At 36.8% G+C, this 25,362-nt stretch overlaps 2 protein-coding genes across 6 annotated transcripts in view; one reads left to right on the top strand and one right to left on the bottom strand.

The window, feature by feature from the left end:
• Positions 1-366: 366 nt before the first annotated feature.
• Positions 367-21,627, bottom strand: dgkab (diacylglycerol kinase, alpha b). 4 transcript variants are annotated; one of them, XM_016241002.1, is made up of 25 exons: positions 21,528-21,627; positions 21,078-21,188; positions 20,886-20,982; positions 20,250-20,326; positions 19,198-19,342; positions 18,487-18,561; positions 18,240-18,289; positions 17,966-18,040; positions 15,342-15,458; positions 15,107-15,224; positions 14,419-14,507; positions 13,175-13,285; positions 12,925-13,014; positions 12,698-12,772; positions 11,119-11,192; positions 10,899-10,973; positions 10,729-10,814; positions 9,061-9,150; positions 6,557-6,717; positions 6,366-6,430; positions 6,163-6,253; positions 5,253-5,427; positions 4,755-4,875; positions 3,822-3,882; positions 367-1,197 (listed from the first exon to the last, which is right to left on the bottom strand). In XM_016241002.1, exons 3-25 carry the CDS (start codon positions 20,956-20,958, stop codon positions 1,120-1,122), a joined length of 2,172 nt encoding a protein of 723 aa, XP_016096488.1. In that variant the 5' UTR covers positions 20,959-20,982; positions 21,078-21,188; positions 21,528-21,627; the 3' UTR covers positions 367-1,119. The 4 variants fall into 4 exon arrangements, with proteins under 4 accessions (XP_016096488.1, XP_016096486.1, XP_016096490.1 ...); XM_016241000.1 differs by lacking the exon at positions 21,078-21,188; XM_016241004.1 differs by lacking the exons at positions 18,240-18,289; positions 21,078-21,188 and having other exon boundaries at positions 17,966-18,036.
• A 223-nt stretch (positions 21,628-21,850) lies between these two features.
• nabp2 (nucleic acid binding protein 2) overlaps positions 21,851-25,362 on the top strand; it is a 7,345-nt gene continuing 3,833 nt past the window's right edge. Inside the window, exons 1-4 of one of the 2 annotated variants that reach the window (XM_016241005.1) lie at positions 21,851-22,064; positions 22,272-22,383; positions 23,638-23,776; positions 24,036-24,107. In XM_016241005.1, the coding sequence (XP_016096491.1) occupies positions 22,305-22,383; positions 23,638-23,776; positions 24,036-24,107 (290 nt within the window). In that variant the 5' untranslated portion in view covers positions 21,851-22,064; positions 22,272-22,304. The remainder of the gene's footprint in view (positions 22,065-22,271; positions 22,384-23,637; positions 23,777-24,035; positions 24,108-25,362) is intronic. The other variant, XM_016241006.1, reaches the window with a different exon arrangement.

Raw genomic sequence — 25,362 nt, forward strand, 5'->3', positions numbered from 1 at the left:
ATAGCACAAATGCACATTCACAATTCTGTCTACTGATATTTAATTTTTCTCTATATTTTATTACTATATTGTTATTATTAATTTATTGTCTATTCTCTTTATTATTAGTGTTTTATTACCTTAAATTATATGTATGCCTGCATTATGTCAGTTCTTTCTGTACTGAAAGCTCCTGACACCAAGACGAATGAATTCCTTGTGTGTGTGCAAACACGCTTGGCAATAAAGCTCTTTCTGATTCTGATTACATTGCAAAACATTTTTTTCACTGCAAAGCAAACATATCGCACATGCAAAAACACAGGCAACAAAATATTTTCCTTTATGCATTTATTTAGTAAATTACAATCTCCTTCTCAACTGTCACGTAATACCTTAAGAGAGCACCAAACACAACTGTGATTAATAAATTGAAATGAGATTTCAGTCACCACTGAAGTTAAGAGAAAGAGAACAATTCAGTGAAGAAAAGTCGCATTATATTCTAGGATAATCTATGAAAGCACGGTATGATTATTTATTAAATGTGTTGGTTACACTGCTACAAGGTTGTGTGTACATAAACATTATACAATAGTTAACATGAACTACCAATTAATTTTTAATAACAATAAAGTGACAGCACAATGAAGAACTAAAATTATCTATAACAGTGAACAAAATTCAAACGATAAATTAACATCAAACAAGATGAAAAATGTCTGAAAAGATATTCATTAATTCATAATACATGCATTCTGTGATATATCTAATATCTAATACATGTTACATGTGCAGTTGGTAATGTATACAGCCTTGTTGTAATGTGTTACCAATCACAAACAATCGTGTGAGATACTAGGACTACTTCTGTAAAAGGATTCTTAACTAACAGAAAATACATAATGTATGTGCCAAACAAATTAGCAGTAAAGATGAACACAAGCCTAGTGCAATGAAGGCAAGAAAAAAAATATTAATAATTTATTTTAAAAAGATATTTTCATAGGCTATAAAAGTAAAATGTTTACTATTATAGTACAATATACAGTGCTACATTACAAAAGGTATAATGTTCTAAAATATATTCTCATTTCTCATCTACTTGATCTTCTGTGCTGTGATCTTCAGGCTTCTGTTTTACTTGGGGAAGCATCCCAGTGATTTAGCAGGAGGAGCCATCAACATATTAGCCTGATTTTTGTGTGTGATATGAATCTACAAATAGACCGACAGACAGACAGACATCAGTTTTAATGTTAATTAGAAAGTACATATAGCTACAGCAAATATCACTTCACAGAATGCAGCTTGAAGGTTCAAACATCTGTTATTCACCTTACCCCGTGTATTTTATCCAGCAATAATGAAATCTGGGGCCTCATTTATAAAATGTTGCGCAGAAACTATCCTAAATTTGATCTTACGATCATCTCTCAGATATGCGTACGTGCGATTCATAGAATGATCGGTCGCACAGAAAACGCATGTATGCTTCTCTTTCAGATGTGAAATCTATGAATCGCAAATTATCTTGAACTTGCACGCAAATGAATGGTTTCAGCTCTCTGCCTTGTAAAAGACTCCCAATGAATGTCTTTAACATATAAAAGATCACCAGTCATCGTCCAAATTCTTTCATTTAGAATAGCGAGCCGCAAGAACAGCTTACATTTCCAAAAACCTGCAGTACTCCGACAAAAAAACGTCTATTCAGACCCTGACGTGATGCTAAGCACTTTTCTACGTCAAAGGCAGTTTTTATAAATATGAGTGCTGGCGTGGATTTAAGCGTACGCACACTCTAAGATCAAATCTGTGCGTAAGCACGCTTTATAAATGAGGCCCCTGGAGTATGAATGTTAGAGATCATCACAGAATAATCACAATACTCAGCATGTGGTAATGGAGGGGACTCATTCATGTGATGCTATAATGTGTACCTCTGTCAGCATTATGTTTCATTTCATTGTTTATTTGTTCATGTGTCTGTTCTCAGTTTCTTGTTTAGGTTGTTGTCCTAGTTAGTTTCTTTAGTTCAGTTCAGTTCTTTGACAGTTCTCTCCTTAAGTAATGTGGTTAGTATACTTTGGAACTGATTCTGCGTCATTCATCTCCTAACAATGATAATATATGCTGCCTGGCCAAAACAAAATGTTAAAAGTCACCATCTGGATTTAAATAAGCAAATACTCAAAACTTTAGGATTGAATCATTATTGCAGCGATTAATATGTTTCTGGCATGTTTGGCAATAATTCTTTTAACCCTAACTGATGCAGTGTGTAGCTTTTTATTTCTCAAACAACCATGTTGGAAGACATACCCATGTTCATATTCCAGGATGACAATGGCAAGATTCATCAGGCTCAAACTGTGAAAGACAAGCAACCACAGTCCTGAGCTTAACCCCAACTCACTGAAAGTCTTCGGGAAGTGCTGAAGTAGACCTTACACTACCTGGCCTAATATTTCATTGGACCACCTTTAGCTTTGATAACATTGTGTTCTGTCTTTGTGCCATTGCTTCAACAACATTAAAGGGGTCCTATTATGCTTTTTCATTTTTTCAACTTTAGTTAGTCTGTAACGTTGCTGTTTGAGCATAAAAAAGATCTGCAGAGTTACAAAGCTCAAAGTCCACTTCAAAGGGATATTTTATTTAACAAATTACTTTTCAAAAACTACAACGAACGACTCGTTTGGGCTACAACGCAGATTTTCCAGGATTTGTGATATCACAAATATCGACGAATGGGACGAGACCTGGTTGAGCTGCACTAGAGAAGGCAACGAGTGTTATCACTATGTCGAGACACGCTAGCTTTCCCAAGGCAGACAAACTTAGAGTGGTTACAATCATCCGGGTTTAAATCACGCTCAAATTGATTTGATTTTGACGCAATATTTACACTGAACCAATCACGACACACACTGGCCCAGCTAACCAATCACAGCACACACTGGCCCAGCTAACCAATCACAACACACACTGGCCCAGCTAACGAATCACAGCACACACTGGCCTAGCTAACCAATCACAGATCATTTCATATTTCAGAAGGCGGGCCTTCATTTGATACAGGAACTATTCGAGCCGTTCATGCCAGACTGGGGAGAGAGGTGTTGTAATAATGTAAAATATGTGAAAAATAATGTATTTTTCGAACAACCTAGTATGAGAGCCTGTTCTAGTACACCCCCAAAACAAAATCAAGACTTTGCAAAAGAGCATAATAGGACCCCATGAAGCAATGTCACAAAATTTATTTCCATCAAGAGTTGCATTAATTTTTGGCTAGGATCTTGTATTGACAATGGGAGAGTCGAGTCGAGCCACTCTGTAAAGCAGACTCCAGCACATCCTAGAGACTTTCAGTAGGGTTAAGCTCAGGACTCTGTGGTGGCCAATTCATACATGAAAATGATTCCTCGTGCTCACAGAGCTGCTATTTCACAATTTAGGTCCAGTGAATCTTGGCATTGTCATCTTGGATTATGAACATGGGTACATCTTCCAACAAGGTTGTTTGAGAAGTAAAAAGCAACGCACTGCATCAGTTAAAAGAACTGTTGCAAAACATGTAACATGCCAGAAACATGTTAATCACTGCAATAATAATCCAATCCTAGACTATTCAGAAATGACTTATGTCCAAATAGTGTCTTTTTTTTTGGCCAGACAGCCCACATTTATAACATACAATTGATGCATAATGAAACATTTCAGTTAATGAGAAATCACTGTAAACAAATTAACATTGACACACTATGATAACCTGGATGCATAAAAAAATCTTCACAGTTCATCGTCCGTTTAGGTTGTCCAAACAGCACACTTACCGTACATGGAGGCTGCATCCACGGCTCTCCATCAATCTGCATGGGCAGAGTTTTATATGTTCTAGAGAAAAGAGAAGAAAAAGCAATGCTGTATCATGCACTGCAGCTCAACATACAATATTCAAATAATTTGAAATCTACAATCTTTATTGCAGTACAAAATATACTAAAATACATTTAGTGAAATATCATCTTGCTTTACCGTATGAGGGGCCATATAGGCCATAGTTGATGCATTCATTAGGTGTTTGTAAAAAGTTTTTTGAAAATGCATGTGAAAGAGTTTCACTAACGGTGATTAATGTCTTAATTTTTTTCACTAGTGCTTGTAAGCCTTTTCAGTAATGCATATAAATAATGTTGATCAGTGTTAAAGGATTAGTTCACTTCCAGAATAAACATTCCCGGATGATTTACTCACCCCCATGTCATCCAAGATGTTCATGTCTTTCTGTCTTCAGTCGCAAAGTAATTAAGGTGTTTAAGGAAAACATTCCAGGATTTTTATAATGGACTTCAATGGGGACCAACGGGCTGAAGGTCCAAATTGCAGTTTCAGTGCAGCTTCAAAGGGCTCTATACGATGCAAGATGTGCATTTGTGGTTAAAATGTATATTCATTATTATTCTTTTTAGAAAATGACCCATCATTTCGCTAGATAAGACCCTTATTCCTCGGCTGGGATCGTGTAGAGCCCTTTGAAGCTGCACTGAAACTGCAATTTGGATCTTCAGCCCGTTGGTCCCCATTGAAGTCCATTATAAAAATCCTGGAATGTTTTCCTCAAACACCTTGATTACTTTGCGACTGAAGACAGAAAGACATGAACATCTTGGATGACATGGGGGTGAGTAAATCATCCGGGAATGTTTATTCTGGAAGTGAACTAATCCTTTAATTTCACTAGAGTTTGTAAGAGGCTTTTCTATTACCTGATAGTGATGTGAGCAGCCTGAGCCAGACGATGTGCTTTACTCTTCAAGCCAGTGTAAATCTGACCCATTTCCACAACACTCTCCAGCCCCACAACCTCCAGGAGTTTATCATTCATATCTACAAGTATAAATAGCTTTTAGTGTAAAAGACTATCATAAGTGATGATCGTGACATTTTGCCAACAAGGGCATCACCAAACAACCATGAATTATACAGTATTTGAAATCAAAAATGACTATTTACTTTATTAATAGACACCTGGTGTTAATGTGAACTCACTGGTTCATGTTATTTAAAAGAAAAATGTTCATTCTTACTGTAAAATGTAATCATTTGTTCTGAAACAACTTTCTTTTTAGTCCCACCAAATTTAAGAATAACTAGCATTTATTAAGGCCAACAAACAATAGTCAACTTTCCCTCTTAAGTAGACATCTAACCTTAGAATTGTTGGTAATTTGATTCGTTTTTAATTGTAATAAGAATTTGCTTACACTGTGAGCACATCTCAAGAGCATCAGGATCAACAGTGACCTCGTGCCGCTTCTTTAGTTTCTCAGCACTCTTTGTTTCTCCCCACAGGTTTGAACCACCGTGCATGCTGGGAATGTTCAGGACAGCAATGCCCTCCAATGAGAGTCTGCTCAGTTCGACTGGAACTCCACAACACTACAGTGACATTGACACTACAGCTCATTTTGAAACACCTCATTGAAAGCGAGACATGTGACAAAAATAAGACAAAAGACAACTATATAAAGAAACTACTTATCGGGACAAGAATATTTAGTCATAAATATTAATAAATAAATAGTCAGGTTTGTCACTTTTTTTTTGGTCACTTTAGTTGTTTAAAGTTTTTTACACTCACTTTTTACAATTTGTTAATTACTATTCTTGTACGTTAGAATGTTTTAATTGTTTGATATTTTTATGTTACCTTTCACATGTTGTTTCATGTATCTTTTTTTTTTCAAAATTGTTTTACTCATTACACATTAACCCTGCCAGATATATGAAAATTTAGTCTATTTTTGTTTTTAAATGGAACAGTTCATTGAACCTATATACAATAAAGCAATAAGCCCCAATAAACTGTCAATCAGACAACAGAATGAATGTAGTAGATCACGTTGATCATGTTGATAAATTAAACGCCTTATATAATGCCGTATATCAAATATAATACCATAGGGTTTTTTTGGGTTAAATAAGCTCTAATGTCATGTGATGGAAGGTTCCTTATTAAAATAAAATGTGTGACATGTCCTGCAAAAAAAGGTGTGTTAAATCACCTTCTTTTTCCTGGGCATCAATGGCGAAAACATTTAATAACTTTGTTTGTAGACTTTATAGTGAGAAAAGTCAATGGAAATCCTGTGCAACTATTAAACAATCATTTACCTCAATGGTGAGACATTCCTTGAGGTTCCTGCAGGAAGCTGAAATGGTCTCAGATGTTGCGAGTTGAAAATACCACAGCTTATTTCTGGCTCTTTCATGTCAGAAAACAGATAAATGTAGGACAGTTAGAACTAAACTAAGCAATAAATGCAAAAAACGTTGTCAAAACAACACAATGTACTAAGCACATTTCAGATACTGACCTACTATTGAACTTCTGTGGATGCTTCTCTCTCATCACATGAAACTGGTGTGCTATAGATGCATCCTGTTGAAGGAACCACCGAAATTATTGACACGAATGCAATATACCTGCCAAATACAGAAAAAAGTCCCTCTATTCTAAGAGCCAAATGACTCAAAATCCATCAAGAGGAAATTAAAAGGCACTCACCACACCAAGAGAGAAATAGTTGTTAATAATATCATTAGGCACTGGGTCGCCCTCGTCTTCCATATCTGCTGGAATGACTTGCAAACTCCAGCGATCCATCTGTACCTGTATACTCTCTTCAATCTGCTTAATGATTTCTGTCAGACCAGTGCCTTCATATCCTGTTTAATCCAATCCAAATTAAAGAAATTAAATGAATGAGTACCACAGCATCAACCATGTGGCCAATGTTTTGCCAGTGACCAATTTTATTGGAGGGCCCTCCAGAAGTGGGAAATGTACAGTAAGTATTATTATGTTTCAACTCAGCATAGTTTTATGGAGTCTGATAAGGTACAGCTTCACAGCATGTTACAGTAATCAGTCACTTCAATTTCCCAACACAGATTGTGCATTGTGTTCAAGTTGATCGAGGCAATTTCTTACACTGACCGACAGAAATCTGCTTGATTTGAAAGTAATTTCTGTGTGAGCTATGTATCATACATCACTATACCACTGATAAAGGAATTTTTTGTTTTGTTTTGTTTTGTTCTTGCTGGCACCTTGATAAGTCAATAGCTGGGGCTGAAATATGTACGAAGTAGATACTACATTTGGTTTAAAACTTACTTGACAACTTTTAAAAAAGTATGTCCCAAATAGCATGGATAATATGAATTACAGGTGCATCTCAATGAATTAGAATGTCATGGAAAAGTTCATTTATTTCAGTAATTCAACTCAAATTGTGAAACTTGTGTATTAAATAAATTAATTGCACACAGACTGAAGTAGTTTAAGTCTTTGGTTCTTTTAATTAGGATGATTTTGGCTCACATTTAACAAAAACCCACCAATTCACTATCTCAACCAATTAGAATACTTCATAAGACCAATTAAAAAAAACATTTTTAGTGAATTGTTGGCCTTCTGGAAAGTATGTTCATTTAGTGTACATGTACTCAATACTTGGTAGGGGCTCCTTTTGCTTTAATTACTGCCTCCATTCGGCGCGGCATGGAGTGTGATCAGTTTGTGGCACTGGTGAGGTGGTATGGAAGCCCAGGTTTCTTTGACAGTGGCCTTCAGCTCATCTGCATTTTTTGGTCTCTTGTTTCTCATTTTCCTCTTGACAATACCCCATAGTTTCTCTATGGGGTTCAGGTCTGGTGAGTTTGCTGGCCAGTCAAGCACACCAACACCATGGTCATTTAACCAACTTTTGGTGCTTTTGGCAGTGTGGGCAGGTGCCAAATCCTGCTGGAAAATGAAATCAGCATCTTCAAAAAGCTGGTCAGCAGAAGGAAGCATGAAGTGCTCCAAAATTTATTGGTAAATGGGTGCAGTGTCGTTGGTTTTCAAAAAACACAATGGACCAACACCAGCAGATGACATTACTCCCCAAATCATCACAGACTGTGGAAACTTAACACTGGACTTAAAGCAACTTGGGCTATGAGCCTCTCCACCCTTCCTCCAGACTCTAGGACCTTGGTTTCCAAATGAAATACAAAACTTGCTCTCATCTGAAAAGAGGACTTTGGACCACTGGGCAAAAGTCCAGTTCTTCTTCTCCTTAGCCCAGTTAAGACGCCTCTGACGTTGTCTGTGGTTCAGGAGTGGCTTAACAAGAGGAATACAACAACTGTAGCCAAATTCCTTGACACATCTGTGTGTGGTGGCTCTTGATGCCTTGACCCCAGCCTCAGTCCATTCCTTGTGAAGTTCACTCAAATTCTTGAATCGATTTTGCTTGACAATCCTCATAAGGCTGCGGTTCTCTCGGTTGGTTGTGCATCTTTTTCTTCCACACTTTTTCCTTCCACTCAACTTTCTGTTAACATGCTTGGATACAGCACTCTGTGAACAGCCTTTTGGCAATGAATGTTTGTGGCTTACCCTCCTTGTGAAGGGTGTCAATGATTGTCTTCTGGACAACTGTCAGATCAGCAGTCTTCCTCATGATTGTGTAGCCTAGTGAACAAAACTGAGAGACCATTTTGAAGGCTCAGGAAACCTTTGCAGGTGTTTTGAGTTGATTAGCTGATTGGCATGTCACCATATTCTAATTTGTTGAGATAGTGAATTGGTGGGTTTTTGTTAAATGTGAGCCAAAATCATCACAATTAAAAGAACCAAAGACTTAAACTACTTCAGTCTGTGTGCATTGAATTTATTTAATACATGAGTTTCACAATTTTAGTTGAATTACTGAAATAAATGAACTTTTCCACGACATTCTAATTTATTGAGATGCACCTGTAAATTTTTGACAGTTGGCATATCATGCTTTGTTTCTTTAAAGTGTTAAAGTAAACAAAGTATTGTTGCTATTTTTAGTAGTAAGAACTCAGACAGAGGTTGTCATGTGATATCAGCATAACAGCGCCTAAGATAGGACAACTCGCTCAGTGTAACATCAAACATGTACATCATACATTAGCAGCATGAGAGAGCATGTGGAAATACCCCAACTGATGCAGACAGTATTCATGGACTAGGCTGTTCAAGAAAAGACTCACCCCCTCCCCAGTGCAGACACCGTGCCAGATCATTTCCTGTCCCAAGAGGAAGGATTGCAACTGGAGGGCGAATCGCCATATCAGCTTTATCTGAAGTAAAACAAAATAACAGGTCTGCTTAAATTAACTTGTTTACTTAACTATTACATTTTTAAATACTAAGAAATACATACATTTATTGCCTTTATGAGATTGTATTCTGTTAAATTTGTAATGAAATGCAAGTAGTGACAGATCGTTACTTCCGTATTGTGATGTACATCTCAGTGTAACAGCTTAAAGATTGAAAAGAGGAAAATAATGTAAGGTGGGACTTTATTGAAACAAAACAGGTGAGGTGAAAACAGAACGGTTAGCACTGAACAGTGGTGAGATGAACAAAGGCGGTTAAGATATAATAGTCTTTGCCGATGGAAATAGCAACATAAAGAATACAACTGGAATTCTCAAGCAAACTTGACAAGGCAACAGGAACACAGAGATGAGAAGGACTGGAGAACTAAGACTGGATGACTGAGATGCAGAATACCAGGCAAGTTCAACAGGAGAGAGTATGTAACACTGTGTGCACAAGAGAGTCCAGACGATGAGCGAGTCCATGTTAAATAGCGTCCTTGATTGGTGACAGGTGTTGCTGATCAGTACACTGGTGAACGTGGACTGTGACTGAGGGAGAGCGTCCGGTGAAGCAGTGACAGTACCCTCCCCTCCACAGACCTCTCCAGAGGACCAGAACCTCAGATGTCCGGGCTGATCCCATCCATGCAGTGAAGATGAGATGAACCGTGTAGAGGTCGTTCAGGATGGTCGAAACAAGGATGCCACCTCGAGGTACCTATGAACTCTCCTCAGGACCGTAACCTTCCTAGTCGATCAGGTACTCAAAATGATTCCTCCTACACCGGGAGTCCAGGATCTCACAGACAGCACAGGACCGGCCCATCATCTAGAAGCAGCACTGGAGGAGGATCGTAGGCCCACCAGACTCAGTGAAGGGGATAAGGCTTGAGGATTGACACATAGGATGTGGGTGCAATATGGTAATATGCTGGGAGGTGTAAACAGAAAGGTGACTGGGTTGATTTGTCTCTTGATAGTAAATGGACCAATATAGCGGGGACTTATCTTCTTGCAGGGCAGTTGAGCACAGATATCTCTGGGAGAGAGTCAGACCTTCTGTCCTAGATGGTAAGTAGGGCTTGCTGTTCTCCTCTTGTCTGCCTGGCTCTTCTGACAGCCCATTAAGAGATGGAAGTGAGCTGAGTTCCATACCTTCTCGCTCTGCTCGAACCAGGGGCCCACAGATGAAACCACCAATGGCTCTCCTGACCAGGGAAACAGGGACGGTTGGAAGCCGAGTACGCATTGGCAGGGAGTGAGGCTGGTGAGGGGATTCTTGAGAGAGTTTTGTGTGTTTTTGGTCCATGCAAGGATTTGACTCCAGCCGTCCTCATGGTTGTGGCAGGAGAACTAGATTACAGTCATACGATCCTTTTAAGGCTCACATGGCTCATGCAACTTACCAAATAAACTACAATAAAAACATCAAAAGCTGAGTAAACAAATGGGTATAGGTTTTAATGGGCAACAAAATACAATGTTATTAAAGAAAATTGTGTGCATACCATGACAAATCTTTGGATTTGTGCATAAATTTGTGTTTCTCACCAATAGCATCCAAAATCCACCCAACAGTGCCATCTCCTCCACAGACCAGGACTCTGCATTTATGAAGATTTTGAAAGAACTGGAGCCTGAAATGCATACACATTCATAGACACATGAGTTTTTGAACTGAATCCATAATGGTGTTTGTCCACACTATTTATAAAACATACCCCGGATTTGGTCCTCCATTCTCAAGATTGTACACCTGTCGTGGGTTCAGGAGGTACTGAAACTTCCTCAACACTCTACGACAAACCAGATAATGACATTAAGCATGCAATTTTAAATGTACTTACGTAAATGTAAAAATATTGTTGTGGTCTTAACCATTTTAGGGCACTAGACAGTCTGTTTTAATGAACAGTTCTTAAAGTCAATAGAGAGTATAACCTCTTTCCCTGTTTTCCGCCACTCTTTGGATTTACAAAGACCAAAAGAGGGTGTGTGTCATTCACAGGAAATATCTAATTAGACAGAGTAAATAAATATATAAACAGAGTGGAAAATGATTAAACTAAAGCACATGCATACACATTTATCATACATATATATATTACAAAAACACACACAGTGGTGCCTGAAAGTTTGTGAACCCTTCAGAATTTTCTATATTTCTGCATAAATATGACCCAAAAGATCATCAGATTTTCACTGTCCTGAAAGTAGACAGAGAATCCAATCAAACAAATGAGACCAAAATATATGCTTTGTCATTTATTTATTCAGGGAAATGATCTAATATTACATATCTGTGAGAGGCAAAAGTATGTGAATCTCTATATTAGCAGTTGATTTGAAGGTGAATTTAGAGTCCATCTGTTCAGAGTTGTTTTTAATCAATAGGATGACTATCAGGTGTCAGTGCGTGCCCTATTTTAATTAAAGAACAGCGATATATATCAAAGTCTGGTCATGTTTGTGGAAGTGAATGATGGCACGAACAAAAGAGATCTCCGAGGACCTCTGAAAAAGAGTTGTTGTTGCTCATCAAGCTGGAAAAGGTTTCAAAGCCATCTCTAAAGAGTTTGGACTCCAGAAATCCACAGTCAGACAGATTGTGTAGAAATGGAGGAAATTCAAGACTATTGTTCCCCTCCCCAGGAGTGGTTGACCAACAAAGATCACTCCAAAAGCAAGACGCGTAATAGTCCGCGAGGTCTATTCTTCTTGTCTTTTCACATCGGCTAATGTTAATGTTCATGAGTCCACCCTAACACTGAACAACCATGGAGTGCATGAGAGAGCTGCAAGGAGGAAGCCACTGCTCTCCAAAAAGAACATTGCTGCCTGTCTGCAGTTTGCTAAGATCATGTGGACAAAGCCAGAGGGCTACTGGAGAAATGTTTAATGGAGAGAGGAGACCAAAATATAACTTTTTGGTTTAAATGAAAAGCGTAATGTTTTGAGAAAGGAAAACAGTGCATTCCAACATAAGAACCTCATCTCATCTGTGAAACATGGTGGTGGTGGTATCATGGTTTGGGCCTGTTTTGCTGCATCTGGGCCAGGACGACTTACTATCATTGATGAACAATAAATTCTGAATTATACCAGCAAGTTCTGAAGGAAAATGTCAGGACATCTGTCCCGAGGACTGAATCTCAAGAGAAAGTGGGTCATGCAGCAAGACAACGACCCAAGCACACAAGCTGTTCTACCAAAGAATGGTTAAAGAAGAACAAAGTTAATGTTTTGGAATGACAGTCAAATTCCAGACCATAATCCAATTGAAACGTTGTGGAAGGAGCTGAAGCAAGCAGTTCATAGGAGGAAACCCACCAACATCAGAGTTGAAGCGCTTCTGAGGAATGGGCTAAAATTTCAGGACTTGTGTGAAAATCTGATAATCTTTTGGGTCATATTTATGCAGAAATATCGAAAAGTCTGAAGGATTTACAAACTTTCAAGCAGCACTGTATAATTATAATATTTAAATTCAAGATTGGTTTAAATGTAAATGTCTGCTTGCCTGCAGAAAGTGTCCATCTGAATTTATGTTTGCCAGGTAATTTTCTCCCAGACTACATCCTGAGCTAGAGTCCATCTATAATTGAACATGAGGAGGGGAAATGCTACAATTATTATATACAAAATGCTATAATAGTTATAACAAAACTGCCTATATATCAACAGCAGCAGCAACAACAATAATAAAAAATAATAATAATATTTTATATTGTTCTAGTTGTTGCTTACAGCACATATGGCCCAGGGCGGAAGGATGTGATGCTGTAATAGTCCACAGTCACAGTGTGATGAGCCCAGAGGAACACAGTCACTGTGGCGCTACATTCATCATCACAAGCAAAAAAACATCAGCATCTAAACATTTACTGTATACAGTACCAGATCTCTCTAAATAAAACAACCAACAAAATAAATGAAGTCTTTAGGTCACGTTTGCTTTTAATAGTGGCAGATCTGGACAAAAATAATCGGCACTCACCATGCGATGACACCACGCGCAGCTCTTTCCTGTGAGCATTTTAATCTTTTTGTGGCAAATCTCACATTTGTTGGATTCACAGTCAGCACTGATCCAATCATGAACTGAACACTGGTGAAGGGGAAAAAAATCAGGACAAGCATTACCTTGCATTAAAGAAATAGTTCAACCAAAAATGAAAATGTGCTGAAAATGTCCTCACCCTTGAGCCATCCAAGATGCAGATTAGTTTGTTTCTTCATTGTAACAGATTTGGATAAATTTATCATTACGCCACTTCCTCACCAATGGATGCTCTGCAGTGAATGGATGCCGTCAGAATGGGAGTCCAAACAGCCGATAAAAACATCTTGCACATCTCGTGAAGCGAAAAGCTGTGTTTTTAAAAAATCATTAAGATGTTTTTAACTTCAAACCATTGCTTCCAGCTAAAATAAGAGTCCTCTATCCATAACATCAATATCTCCAGTGATAAAGTCATCTGAACTGAATATGGACAGAATATGCACAGATCAAGCACCGTTTACAAGCAAAAACATTCCAAACCTGTTCTTAAACATGCCAGTGGATTTAGTTGAGAGAGGAAAACATGAGATGGACTATTTCACTGGAGGAAAAGTTATTATGGACTCATATTTTAGCCAGAAGCAACAGTGTAAATGTAAAATTCCTTAATGATGGATTTGTTTCTTACAAACACACAGCTTTTCGCTTCAAAAGAAGTTAATTGATGGACTGGAGTCATGTGGATTACTTGTGCTGTAAAGGACAGGTTTATTGAGGTCTTACCCCATTGTTTAAAATACACTGGTAACGGACAGGTGTATTGAGACATTACTCTATTGTGTCAAATACACTGGTTATTGTATTTTGTTTTATTATTTCATTTCTTTTATGCACCTTGTAAACACTGTTTTAAAATGTGGTATATAAATAAAGCTTTACGTAACTATTTTTATCAGATGAGCTCTCATTCTGACGGCACCCATTCACTGCAGAGGATCCATTGGTGAGCAAGTGAAACTCATCTATGTCTTGGATGGCCTGAGGGTGAGTACATTTCCATTTTCATCTTTGAGGGAACTACTGCTTTAATGCCTTTTGTGAACAACTTTAACACATAATTAGCAAGTAAATGTTACATAATGCAGAAAATAATGTGAATATTAGCAATTAGTAGCATGCAGGTGAACTGTCATTTATGAACTGTGCAACTATTAGATGTTCTTTTTATCATTTCTCACCCCTATCTCTGTTTTGGATCTGACAAAGGTCCTGACACACGGTGTGCGGTTTTTGTTGGCACAGCTGCTGTGGACGGTGTATTTGCAAACTAGAAATCAATAAAAGAAGAGGGGCAACACTGACAATGTCAATTAAAAAAGACACAAATAAGGGCATACAAAGACACTAGACAAGGGTATTCTTAATATGTTTTTGAAATCAGACAAGACAAGGCCATAAATATACAGTGTCACATGCACAAAAAGCCCAAAACTGTCCTGTGCAAAAGCATCTTCAGTATCTAATGAATATATACTAAATGTTGGGGCTCTTGAAATGGACTATGGATGAAGAGAGAATGTATAAAGGCCCGTTCACACCAAAGACGATAACTATGTCAATAACCATAGTTCTGAAATAGTAAGATGAAGTTATGGGATCAATATTGTTCTAAATGTAAAGGAATAGTGAAGTCCACACCACAACTATACTGATAATGGCACATATGAATGATATCATTGGAATCACTTTCAGAATTATTTTTTTTCCAGCTGATGAACAATAAAAACACTGACAGCCAATCAGAATCCATTCTGCTTTAAAGAGCTGGAGCATTTAAAGCGGCAGAACAGACGTTAAGCCGTACATTGATATTAAAAAATATATGCTCATGAATTAAATAAAAAAGATTATCATTAATAAACTCACAATTGCATGACAAGCCCTGTTTTCGCAGGCCCAACATCATGTTCTGACAGACAAAGCAATATGTGGGCCTGTTGAAGTTCTTCAGCCGCCAGACATGTTGGCCATCTTTTTCAGCTACCTGAAGATAATGTTTAAAACAAAAACCAATATAATGAATTCCACACCATACGACAACATTGGTGTATGATTACATATACATATGCATATGCATATGCATATGACAAAGCTTATTTACCTTTAATCCAAGCAAAACCAGTAGAGGAATGTTGTTCAAGCCACCTTGTATCCATTCTTGTTGGGTTAAAGTACCACTGCTGTCTATGTCTATGGCTTTTAGCATGTCTCTAAGCACCTGAGAAAATGTATTACAAAATTAAAATATACTTATATTAGTGGGGTATGGGATAATAAGACTGGGAAACTTGATGTTCATGGAGGACGATGGGCTTCAACTGCCAAGCGAATCAGCTAATAAAGCAAAAAAATAATTAAATCGAGAGCAGGACTTGGTTTTACACATCATTGTTGAATGAACTGAGATGGTGGATGGATGTTGTTTAGAGAATGGTGGCTTAGCAGAGAAGAGCCATGTTATAGAAAGAGAAAGGTATGATATGGTAATTAAAGGTTAAACATTTTTATAAAACGTATGGATGGATGAATCATTCACAATTAGCACAGTAAAAATAAAGAAATATGGTGCATTCTGATTTACGGTGTGCCAGCTTAAAAAGTGGCACTGTTTGTCATCTTCAAAGACAGCTTTACACAGTAGTGACTGAAACCTGTATCTTATTTCCCAATAAGATTGACAAGGTCACTCTGATGAGGAAAGAGTTTGACAGAACATGGTGTGGAGTCATCCATGGCAAATGAATTTCAGAAACAAGGTACATGACATGATTTAACTTGACTTTAAAGGGGTCATATGATGTTGCTAAAAAGAACATTATTTGGTAACACTTTACTTGAAGGGGTGTGCATAAGACTGACATGACACCTTCATAATCATGACATAACACATGTCATGAATATGAAGGAGGTTTTTTACAACTGTCATTATGTGTCATTCACTCAGTTATGTCATTTTTAATGCAAATATGACATTATTTGACCTAACCCTACCCCTACCCTTACCCCTAACCATAGCCCATAACAAAGACATCTCAAACAATGTCATCTTTGCATTAAAAATGACATAACTGAGCGAATGACACTTAATGACAGTTGTCATAAACATGCATAAAACACCTTCATATTCATGACATGTGTCATGTCATGATTATGTAGGTGTCATGTCATGATTATGAAGGTGTCATGTCAGTCTTATGCACACCCCTTCAAGTAAAGTGTAACCCATTATTTTGTGTATATGGTGTAATGAAATTATGCGGTTTAAGGTTAAAAAAACACATTATTTTCCACCTACTGTACATTATTGTTTCTCCTCTATGCCCCGCCTTTCTGAAAAGCGTCGATTTTTACAAAGCTCATCGGTCTGAAATGCGAGGTGTGCTGTAGTGGCCGAATACCTCAAGCGTGTGACGGAAATGTTACGCCCCTTTACCATACTGTGATGCCCTGTCCGACCGGAGCGACGAGTCAAAAACATTAAAACCCATTATAAACTAGGCATTTGTTGCATCCAGAGGGGACATAACTACTGATTATAATGACTTATACTGTCTTTTTATGCGTTACGTTGCGTATCGCGCCACGTAAACATAAAACCATGTCTGCATTTGTGATAGGAGAAATGACAAACAACAAGCCCTACTCTACACTGCCCAAAACTCGCGTTTGAATCATCAGTGGCAAATTCTTTAAATATGAAAACTTACTTACAGGCTGTAAATCAGAAGCACCAGACTGTCCTTGCAAAGTTGGAACTGCCCCACTTTATAGAAAGAGACATCGGCATTGTAGTCTACTCTCTCAGGAAACAGTCCTCGTCCTCCATAAAATGCGCTGCACACACATCGAAATATTTGGGTTGAAGTGTTCTGGAACAGTGTTGTAAATACAACTTAACCACTGATTTCTAGTTGTGTCCTCTTTTGGAAGGCCAAACAAAGTAGTTTCGCTTTCACAACGAAACACACGGTGTCACACACGGTGGGCTAGAGTGAGCGGCAGCGGGCTTGAGAATGGCGTGGCCGGCGGATTCGACGAAGGAGGCTTGCGGCAACCACATGTGACGACTCCGGGCTGGACCCCGCTTCGTCTGCGGTGAAAGCCGATCCGGCGATCGACAGCACAAAGTTGATGTATTTCCTCAGCAACCAGCACGGATCAGATCCAGGCATGATGAAGCAGATATCGTCCTCTTTTGGAAGACCAAACAAAGTAGTTTCACTTTCACAACGAAACACACAGTGCCTTCACGGCATGGCGACAGCAACAACAATACTACAGCGAGAATAAAAGTTACGCCTTCTTTCTTTGCGTGAACATTTGGGCGGCGTTATGCAAATCTTCCCACATAGTGACGTAGGTATGTGGGGGCGTGTTAGAACGAGCCGTTTTTGGTAGGCGTGGTTGACTCTTAATTTTATAAAGAATATCTCTTTGGATTTGAGACTTTAGTCTTTGCAACTTTACAGATCTTCTTTATGCACCAAGAGCTTGTAACACTCCAAAGAGGAAGGAAAAATTTAAATCACATCATATGACCCCTTTAAATGTTTTCTTTCCTTTTATGTAATAGACATTTTAAAAGCAGAAAATCTGGGACTATTGGAAAAAAAAAAAAACACTAGGCCATCACTGGTACAAACTAACTTTGAAAAAGCAAAAGCAATTTCTCCAAACCAGTAATACCTTCTGAAACCGTTACAGTACTTGTATGTATGAACTTACTGGCTTTACTTCTGTCACATCCCATCCAAGGTATTCTGCAGCTTGCATCATCTGTGTAACAATTTTGTCAACTTCCTTTTAAACAAATATACACAGAAAAAAAACAGAATTTATTATAATAAATAATTATTATAACTTATTTTAAGAGGAGATCACTGGACATGCTAGTAGACTAATTTGAACCCAAGTAAGCTACAATGGGAATTAAGAGGGTAGCATTAAATAGAAATATCAAAATATACATAGACATATAAAAAAGTTTGCCTGTTGTTACCTTGCTATCAAGATATCCATTGTCATCTTTATCATATAATTTGAAGGTGTCTGCCAAACAGATGTTTTATAAATAATAAATACTTTGCATGTAGACTAATTACGCTTAAAACAAATGGCAAGTTTATTTAATAATTTAGATGATTAAAAATGATTCAACTCATTTTGCATTATAAATGGCATTAGTACATACTACATAGCATTAGTGATATTATCTACTAGAGATTTAAAGTCAAAGAATGTCTTACACTCTAGTTTGTCTCGAGGATTTCCATCCTCCAATATTGAAAAGTAACAAGATACAGCTTTAAGAGAGACACAGTCTGAAAGAGGAGATCAAAGATTGACAGCAAACAAATAACACTAAATATCAATGTAATGATCACCACAAAATATAAATAAATAAAAAATTGCTGCAGCTTTTCTCAAAAATGTTGTTGATATTTATGACATTATTCTTTTGTTTTGCAGTGAAAACCCACAAATAATATGTACTTGTGCAATTTAATTACAGTTAGACAGCAACAGCAAGAACACATTTACCTACTATAAATATATTTTTGTCTGTAATTACTGAAAAACGTATTGTGGACTCCCATGCAGAAGGCAACAGTGACACCAGCACAGAAATAATTATAATACAGAAGGGAGTTATAGATGCAGATGCTTGCACACTGTCACTGATTATATATTGTACCTTTTAAACGATAAATTCATATTATTTTCACTATTTAAAATAGCACTGTCAGGTATTGCATTTATTCAAAACATTCAAAAAGTGCATGTGCCGAAGAACATTATAATTTTGTCTTGTGCACTTGACACATAAATGTAAACAAAGCATTAGATCTCTCATGAGGTTTGGATGTGAAGAGGCTAGAAAGACAAAACACAAGTGTATTTCGTAACATTTACTGAAATTCTGTAGTTCAAGATGACTCAAAAATGAAACAGCTAACCGTCTTTGGTGTGAGGACTTTGGTCAGGACAACACTGCTCAGATCTTTGGAAATACCAGTAGAGACGCTGGCAGAAATCAGCTGGAAAATCTTCTACCTCAAGATACTTCTTGAGGAACAGAGAAAATCCTGTTGCATCTATGTGCTTTAGTGAGGAAAGTGCAAAGAGTCATAAAATTCAAAAACTCATGGAGATTTTAGATTCACATTCAGCAAACCGCAATAATAATAAAATAAAAAAACATTAACAAATATCTTCTGTCCCTGTCCTACACATTCTATATGTGACCCTGGACCACAAAACCTGTCATGAGGGTCAATTTTCTGAAATTGATATTTATACATCATCTGAAAGCTGAATAAATAAGCTTTCCACTGATGTATGGTTTGGCCGAGATACAACTATTTGAAAATCTGGAATCTGAGGGTGCAAAGAATTCTAAATATTGAGAAAATCATCTTTAAAGTTGTCCAAATGAAGTTCTTAGCAATGCATATTACTAATCAAAAATTAAGTTTTGATATATTTTAACAGCAGGAAATTTACAAAATATATTCATGGAACATGATCTTTACTTAATATCCTAATGATTTTTGGCATAAAAGAAAAATCTATAATTTTGACCCATACAATGTATTTTTGGCTATTGCTACAAATATCCCCCAGCGACTTAAGACAAAGGCTTTTGTGCTCCAGGGTCACATATATTAAAAGTATAGTTCACCCAAAAAAGAAAATTCTGTCATCATTTACCGACTGAGTGACTGTCATGTCTTTCCAAACCTGTGACAAAGTTGTGTTGGACCCCACTGACTTTCAGTGTATGGGCAAAAACAGATCTCATTCTTCAGAATACAAATAATCAGAAAAAGAAAGTTATGCAGGTTTGGAACTTTAAGTTATAGCCTATACTTTAAATTTAACCAAAATCTGGCTAAATATCAAACAATAACCCCCCAAACTTCACATATCATTTTTAACGTGATGATTATATCATTCATGGACAAATGAACTATTGGGGGAGCCAGCAGAAAGTTATTGTCAAGCTTACATCTCCAAACCTGTGGTGGACCAGCTTTCCACCAGCATGAAATTCCTTCATTGCATCTTTCACCTTTATCCTGCCGTCTAGGAAATTCAAAACAAAGGGGGAAAAAGTCCAATTAAAACAAACAAACAAATAAATAATGAAAACCTTTTGTCACCTATTTAACTTAGAATATTCTTCATAACTTAGCATATATATCTTGTTATTCTATCATCTATGAGTCAGTGAAAGGAAATTAATAATATTTCTCATAATGTTATTGATGTGGTGGTTTATGAAAGATACTTACATTCTATGTACTCTTGCAGCTGAATGAAGTCAACGGGGCTAATCTCATTTTCTAAATCAGATTCTGTGGCCATTTTGTTTGTCTTAAGTCCCTCAGCCTGAGAAATGAGGACGGAAAAAGGTCAATATGCATAATGAATATATGAATGTACTGTACAACTACTAAGGAAGAAAAAATTAAAACAAACAAACAAATAAATAATGAAAACCTTTTGTCACCTATTTAACTTAGAATATTCTTCATAACTTAGCATATATATCTTGTTATTCTATCATCTATGAGTCAGTGAAAGGAAATTAATAATATTTCTCATAATGTTATTGATGTGGTGGTTTATGAAATATACTTACATTCTATGTACTCTTGCAGCTGAATGAAGTCAACGGGGCTAATCTCATTTTCTAAATCAGATTCTGTGGCCATTTTGTTTGTCTTAAGTCCCTCAGCCTGAGAAATGAGGACGGAAAAAGGTCAATATGCATAATGAATATATGAATGTACTGTACAACTACTAAGAAAGAAATGATAGAATAAACGGAGACCTATTTGGGGCAAACTGCTGTAATCCTTGTTGTGTTACAAGACATCTTTATTTCCACAAGTGAATAATTACTGTAACATGCACTATGGTATTTACACTGAGCTGAAAGTTACTGTACAACCACAGTAGATGAGCAAAACAAAGAAACAAATAAACATGGTATTAGCATCTTATTGTTACGTGAAATTTGAATGCTGAAGAATAACTGACGAACGCATAAAGCCTACAAAATGGAAAAATTCGTTTGATGGACTTAATTAAAAGTCATTTTTCAAATAAATACATACATCCCGAGTTGCTCTAATTTAGGACATTTTTAATTTGGATTGCGCCCCCAACTATTTTCACTTCTGAATTTGCCCAGCGATTTTTCTTTATGGTGTAACAGCGTGTGCATTCATAAAACAGCTTTAAAACGCGCCCTAAACACACTTATTTGAATCGATCTTACCTTAAAAAGTCGCAAATTCTCTCGGGTCAAATGAATGAGGGATTTAATGCCCCGTTTTAACGCGTTAAATGCAGCCTAGATATCTATCGTATGTGGATTAACACGCATGTGCATTACTTAAAGTTCACAAGAAGGACTGTAACGTTACAACTCAAGCCTCTAAAAATGTATCTGTAAAAACTTGAACATTTTCCCAATGTTGTGACACATTTTCACATTTCATTGGCAGATAATTCAACTTTAACATTATGCATATGTTGTGCAGGTCGTATACGTGCGGATAACTACGTCATTACGTACGGAAAACATTGCGTCATGACGTTTTAGAAAAAAAACCGTCAACAACTGTAAGCGGTAGCTGAATGTCCACGTTCACTGTGATGATTGACCGCCGTCAGAACATTCAGCGCCTTAAATAACATTACGAGCAGTGGGTTTGTTCAGGATTATTCACACGAAGTGTTGCAGATGACGAGAAATAGTAGGCTACTATTAAAACAGAAAACAGTCAGTGCGGCCATAGCTCAGTGCTAACCAGTAAGTGTTTGCATTAGTTCCCTGCTTTGAAAATGTGTAGTATCAGCTGTCAGTGTTGCACGTGCATGTGTCGTCACAGCGAAATTAATGTTTGTTGGACAAAAAAAGTTATTTGCATACATGCATCCTTAATTAGTATTGTCTTACATGCCATTTGAAATAGTGAGTGTTAATGCATCAGATGTGGACTGACATGTTGTGTATCAGGTCTTGCAGGATTTGGGCAGAAGTAGACTGATCATGAGCACAGAGACTCATGTGAAGGACATTAAACCTGGACTCAAGAATCTCAATGTCATCTTCATCGTGCTGGAAACAGGTGTCCAAACAACACATTACATGAAGTGGAAGGATGAAACAATGAACAAAAGAAAGAAACAAATATAAGCATTTAACTGCATTAACATATAATTGTTTAGCAGATGCTTTTTATTTAAAGTGATCCACATATCAGGAAAACCAAAAGCATATTATCATACAGGAACCAACAATAGCAGTCCCACACTGCTGAATTTCAATAATAACTGTTCATCTAATGGATTGATGCTGTAAAAAAAATGACGTGATATAAAAGTTATGTGATGGTACTGTGGAAGCCCCTTTCCGCCACTGAATAAAAAAGAAAAGAGGTAATTGCGACTTTTTATCTCACTATTCTGACTTTTTTTTCTCAGAATTGCGTGATACAAACTCGCAATTCTGACTTTTTTTCTCAGAATTGTGAGATATAAAGTCAGAATTGTGAGATATAAAGTCAGAATTGTGAGATATAAAGTCAGAATTGTGAGATATAAACTCGCAATTCTGAGAACATATCAGTCTTTCCCCCCCCTCAAAATTGGACTTTAACTCGCAATTGTGAGTTTATATCACACAATTCTGACTTTATAACTCGCAATTGCGAGTTTATATCTCACAATTCTGAGAAAAAAAGTCAGAATTGTGAGATAAAAAGTCACAATTACCTCTTTTATTTTTTTATTCAGTGGCAGAAACGGGCTTCCATAGTGGTACAATGGTACACACTGACAAACCTTTTTGTTCATATTTTAATATAATCAATACCCTAGTGCTGTAATATGTCCATATTAATCATGTACTCATAGTACTCCTTTCAATTTTGGTACTTTTTGTTATCAGCTCCATTTGTCATTGACATTTAGTTCCTTTTTAAAATATATTTAAGTATATTAAGTAATAAAGCATAAATAAAAAATCCATGAAATTTAACTGCAGATATGGTTGCCAGAATTTTACAGTAAAAAATATGGTAGCAACATTTAAAGTTTTAAAGACTGAAATCAATTTACAGTAACTGTATATTTTATTAACTGAAATAGCGTTAATATACCACATTACTGTTTTTTCTTTTTATAATTATTTATAGTTTATAATTATCTATTATAATATGACAACCACCATAATACAGGTGGTGAAAACACGACTCTAAACAAATTGCAATAAACATTAATTTAACAGCATAAGATGTAACATAAACCCCTAATGTACATAGGAATATCAGGGTTTTTTTTACTGTAAATTATAATTTTTTCTTTTCTCTGTCTCATTCAAGGACGAGTGACGAAGACCAAAGACGGTCATGAGGTGCGCACATGTAAAGTGGCTGACAAGACGGGCAGCATCAGTATTTCGGTTTGGGACGAAGTCGGTGGCCTCATCCAGGCTGGTGACATCATCAGACTTACCAAAGGGTGAGACTGTGTTTGATGAGTGATGCACATTGAAAGTCTATCAGACGTTTTCTTTCAGACATTTGAACAGATGCTCAAAAGACACATTCATTCTGCAATAATACAAACAATCAATTCATTTGATTGTTTATATTATTGTTTATAACAATAGTGAACAGTTTTATAATTTGACAGTAAGTATCACTAAAACTGTTGATATACAAGACTAAAAGTTTACAGTCTACAGAACTATTCACAGTACATTTGTATTTTGCTGCAGTTATGCCTCAGTTTTTAAAGGCTGTTTGACGCTGTACACTGGAAGGGGAGGTGAACTACAGAAGATTGGAGAGTAAGTTGATTATTGGACAGGAATTTGTTATTTAATCATTCATTTTTTGTAAATGGCAGTATAGTTATCATTATGTGTATCTTTTCATTTATAGTGAATGAATGTTGTATTATTGTTGGCTGTCTTTATGTTAGTTTTATGTTCCCTGCCTAGGGACTGCAGCTGAAAAGTAGTTATTGTTACTAATTCTGGCATATTTACATGGTGTATATTTATACAACAATGTTCATGAATATGCATGGTCCCTATTAAATAAACCAATAAAATAAAAACAATAAAATAAAATAAAAAAATTAGTTATCATGGCAGTATAGTTATTTCAATATGAAATGTTTTGCATTAAAAAAAGCCTATAATATCGCTAAGTACAATACAGACAATATAGACAAAAATACAGTATATATATATATATATATATATATATATATATATATATATATATATATATATATATATAGATTTCAAGACAGACGTACCGCGAGGTTCTTCAGTGATCATCTGCTCCTGTAGATGCCACAAGACTACCCATAATCCTCAGGTGAGGTCCACCAGAGCAATTGCATTTGCATATACATATATAAATACACTGGGGTGGTTAACTGTTTTTTTTCTAGGCTTGATTGTGTTTATGGGGTGCAGTCTAACATGTGTTAATGCTTCGTTTTTTTAAAAAACGCATTCTTTTTTACATAATTTACCTTTATTCCACACCGCTCTGTCCCTTCTCTGAGAAACGCGCTGATCATTTCCTGCTTTTATGAAGCCCCTCCCTCAGAAATAGGCGATGGGCTCTGATTGGTTAGCTAGCCCAGTGTGTTATGATTGGCTAAACCGCCTATAGTACACGTCTAAACGTCCCGCCCCTCACCTCAGCGGCATGTGCTCCGGTTGTATTGTAAACAACGGCGTCGTTAATATCGCTTATCATTTTGAGCTCGATTGAGAAGCAGAGGATATTATTGAAGAGGATCGTGCAGAACTTGTGCAAGCATGGCTTTTAATGGTAGGCCTATGCTTTTGTTTGTTGTTGTCTCATACTTTTAGATACGCTGTTATTTGTAAATACTACTGCTTATGTTAGCTTTTAATATACGGTTTTATCCTGATTAAAGCTTTAAAACAGTACAGCAACTGCACGCGCGTCCATGTTTAACGCTTCTCATAGCTATGTGAAAATAAGTGTATAATTGGAACAGTTCATTGTTGGAGCTGAGCTGAATGAGAGAGAGAGAGAGAGAGAGAGAGAGAGAGAGAG

Source organism: Sinocyclocheilus grahami, unplaced genomic scaffold, assembly GCF_001515645.1.
Source record: "Sinocyclocheilus grahami isolate Dianchi unplaced genomic scaffold, SAMN03320097.WGS_v1.1 scaffold606.1, whole genome shotgun sequence".
NCBI lineage: Eukaryota > Metazoa > Chordata > Actinopteri > Cypriniformes > Cyprinidae > Sinocyclocheilus > Sinocyclocheilus grahami.

Excerpts from the sequence above, each read along its gene's own strand:
- dgkab (XM_016241000.1), bottom strand. The coding sequence starts at position 20,958 with ATGGCCACAGAATCTGATTTAGAAAATGAGATTAGCCCCGTTGACTTC. Across the intron at positions 18,290-18,486 it reads TCCTCGAGACAAACTAGAGT|ACACCTTCAAATTATATGAT; the intron begins GTAAGACATTCT and ends TCTGTTTGGCAG. Across the intron at positions 12,773-12,924 it reads CGCCCTGGGCCATATGTGCT|ATGGACTCTAGCTCAGGATG; the intron begins GTAAGCAACAAC and ends GTTCAATTATAG.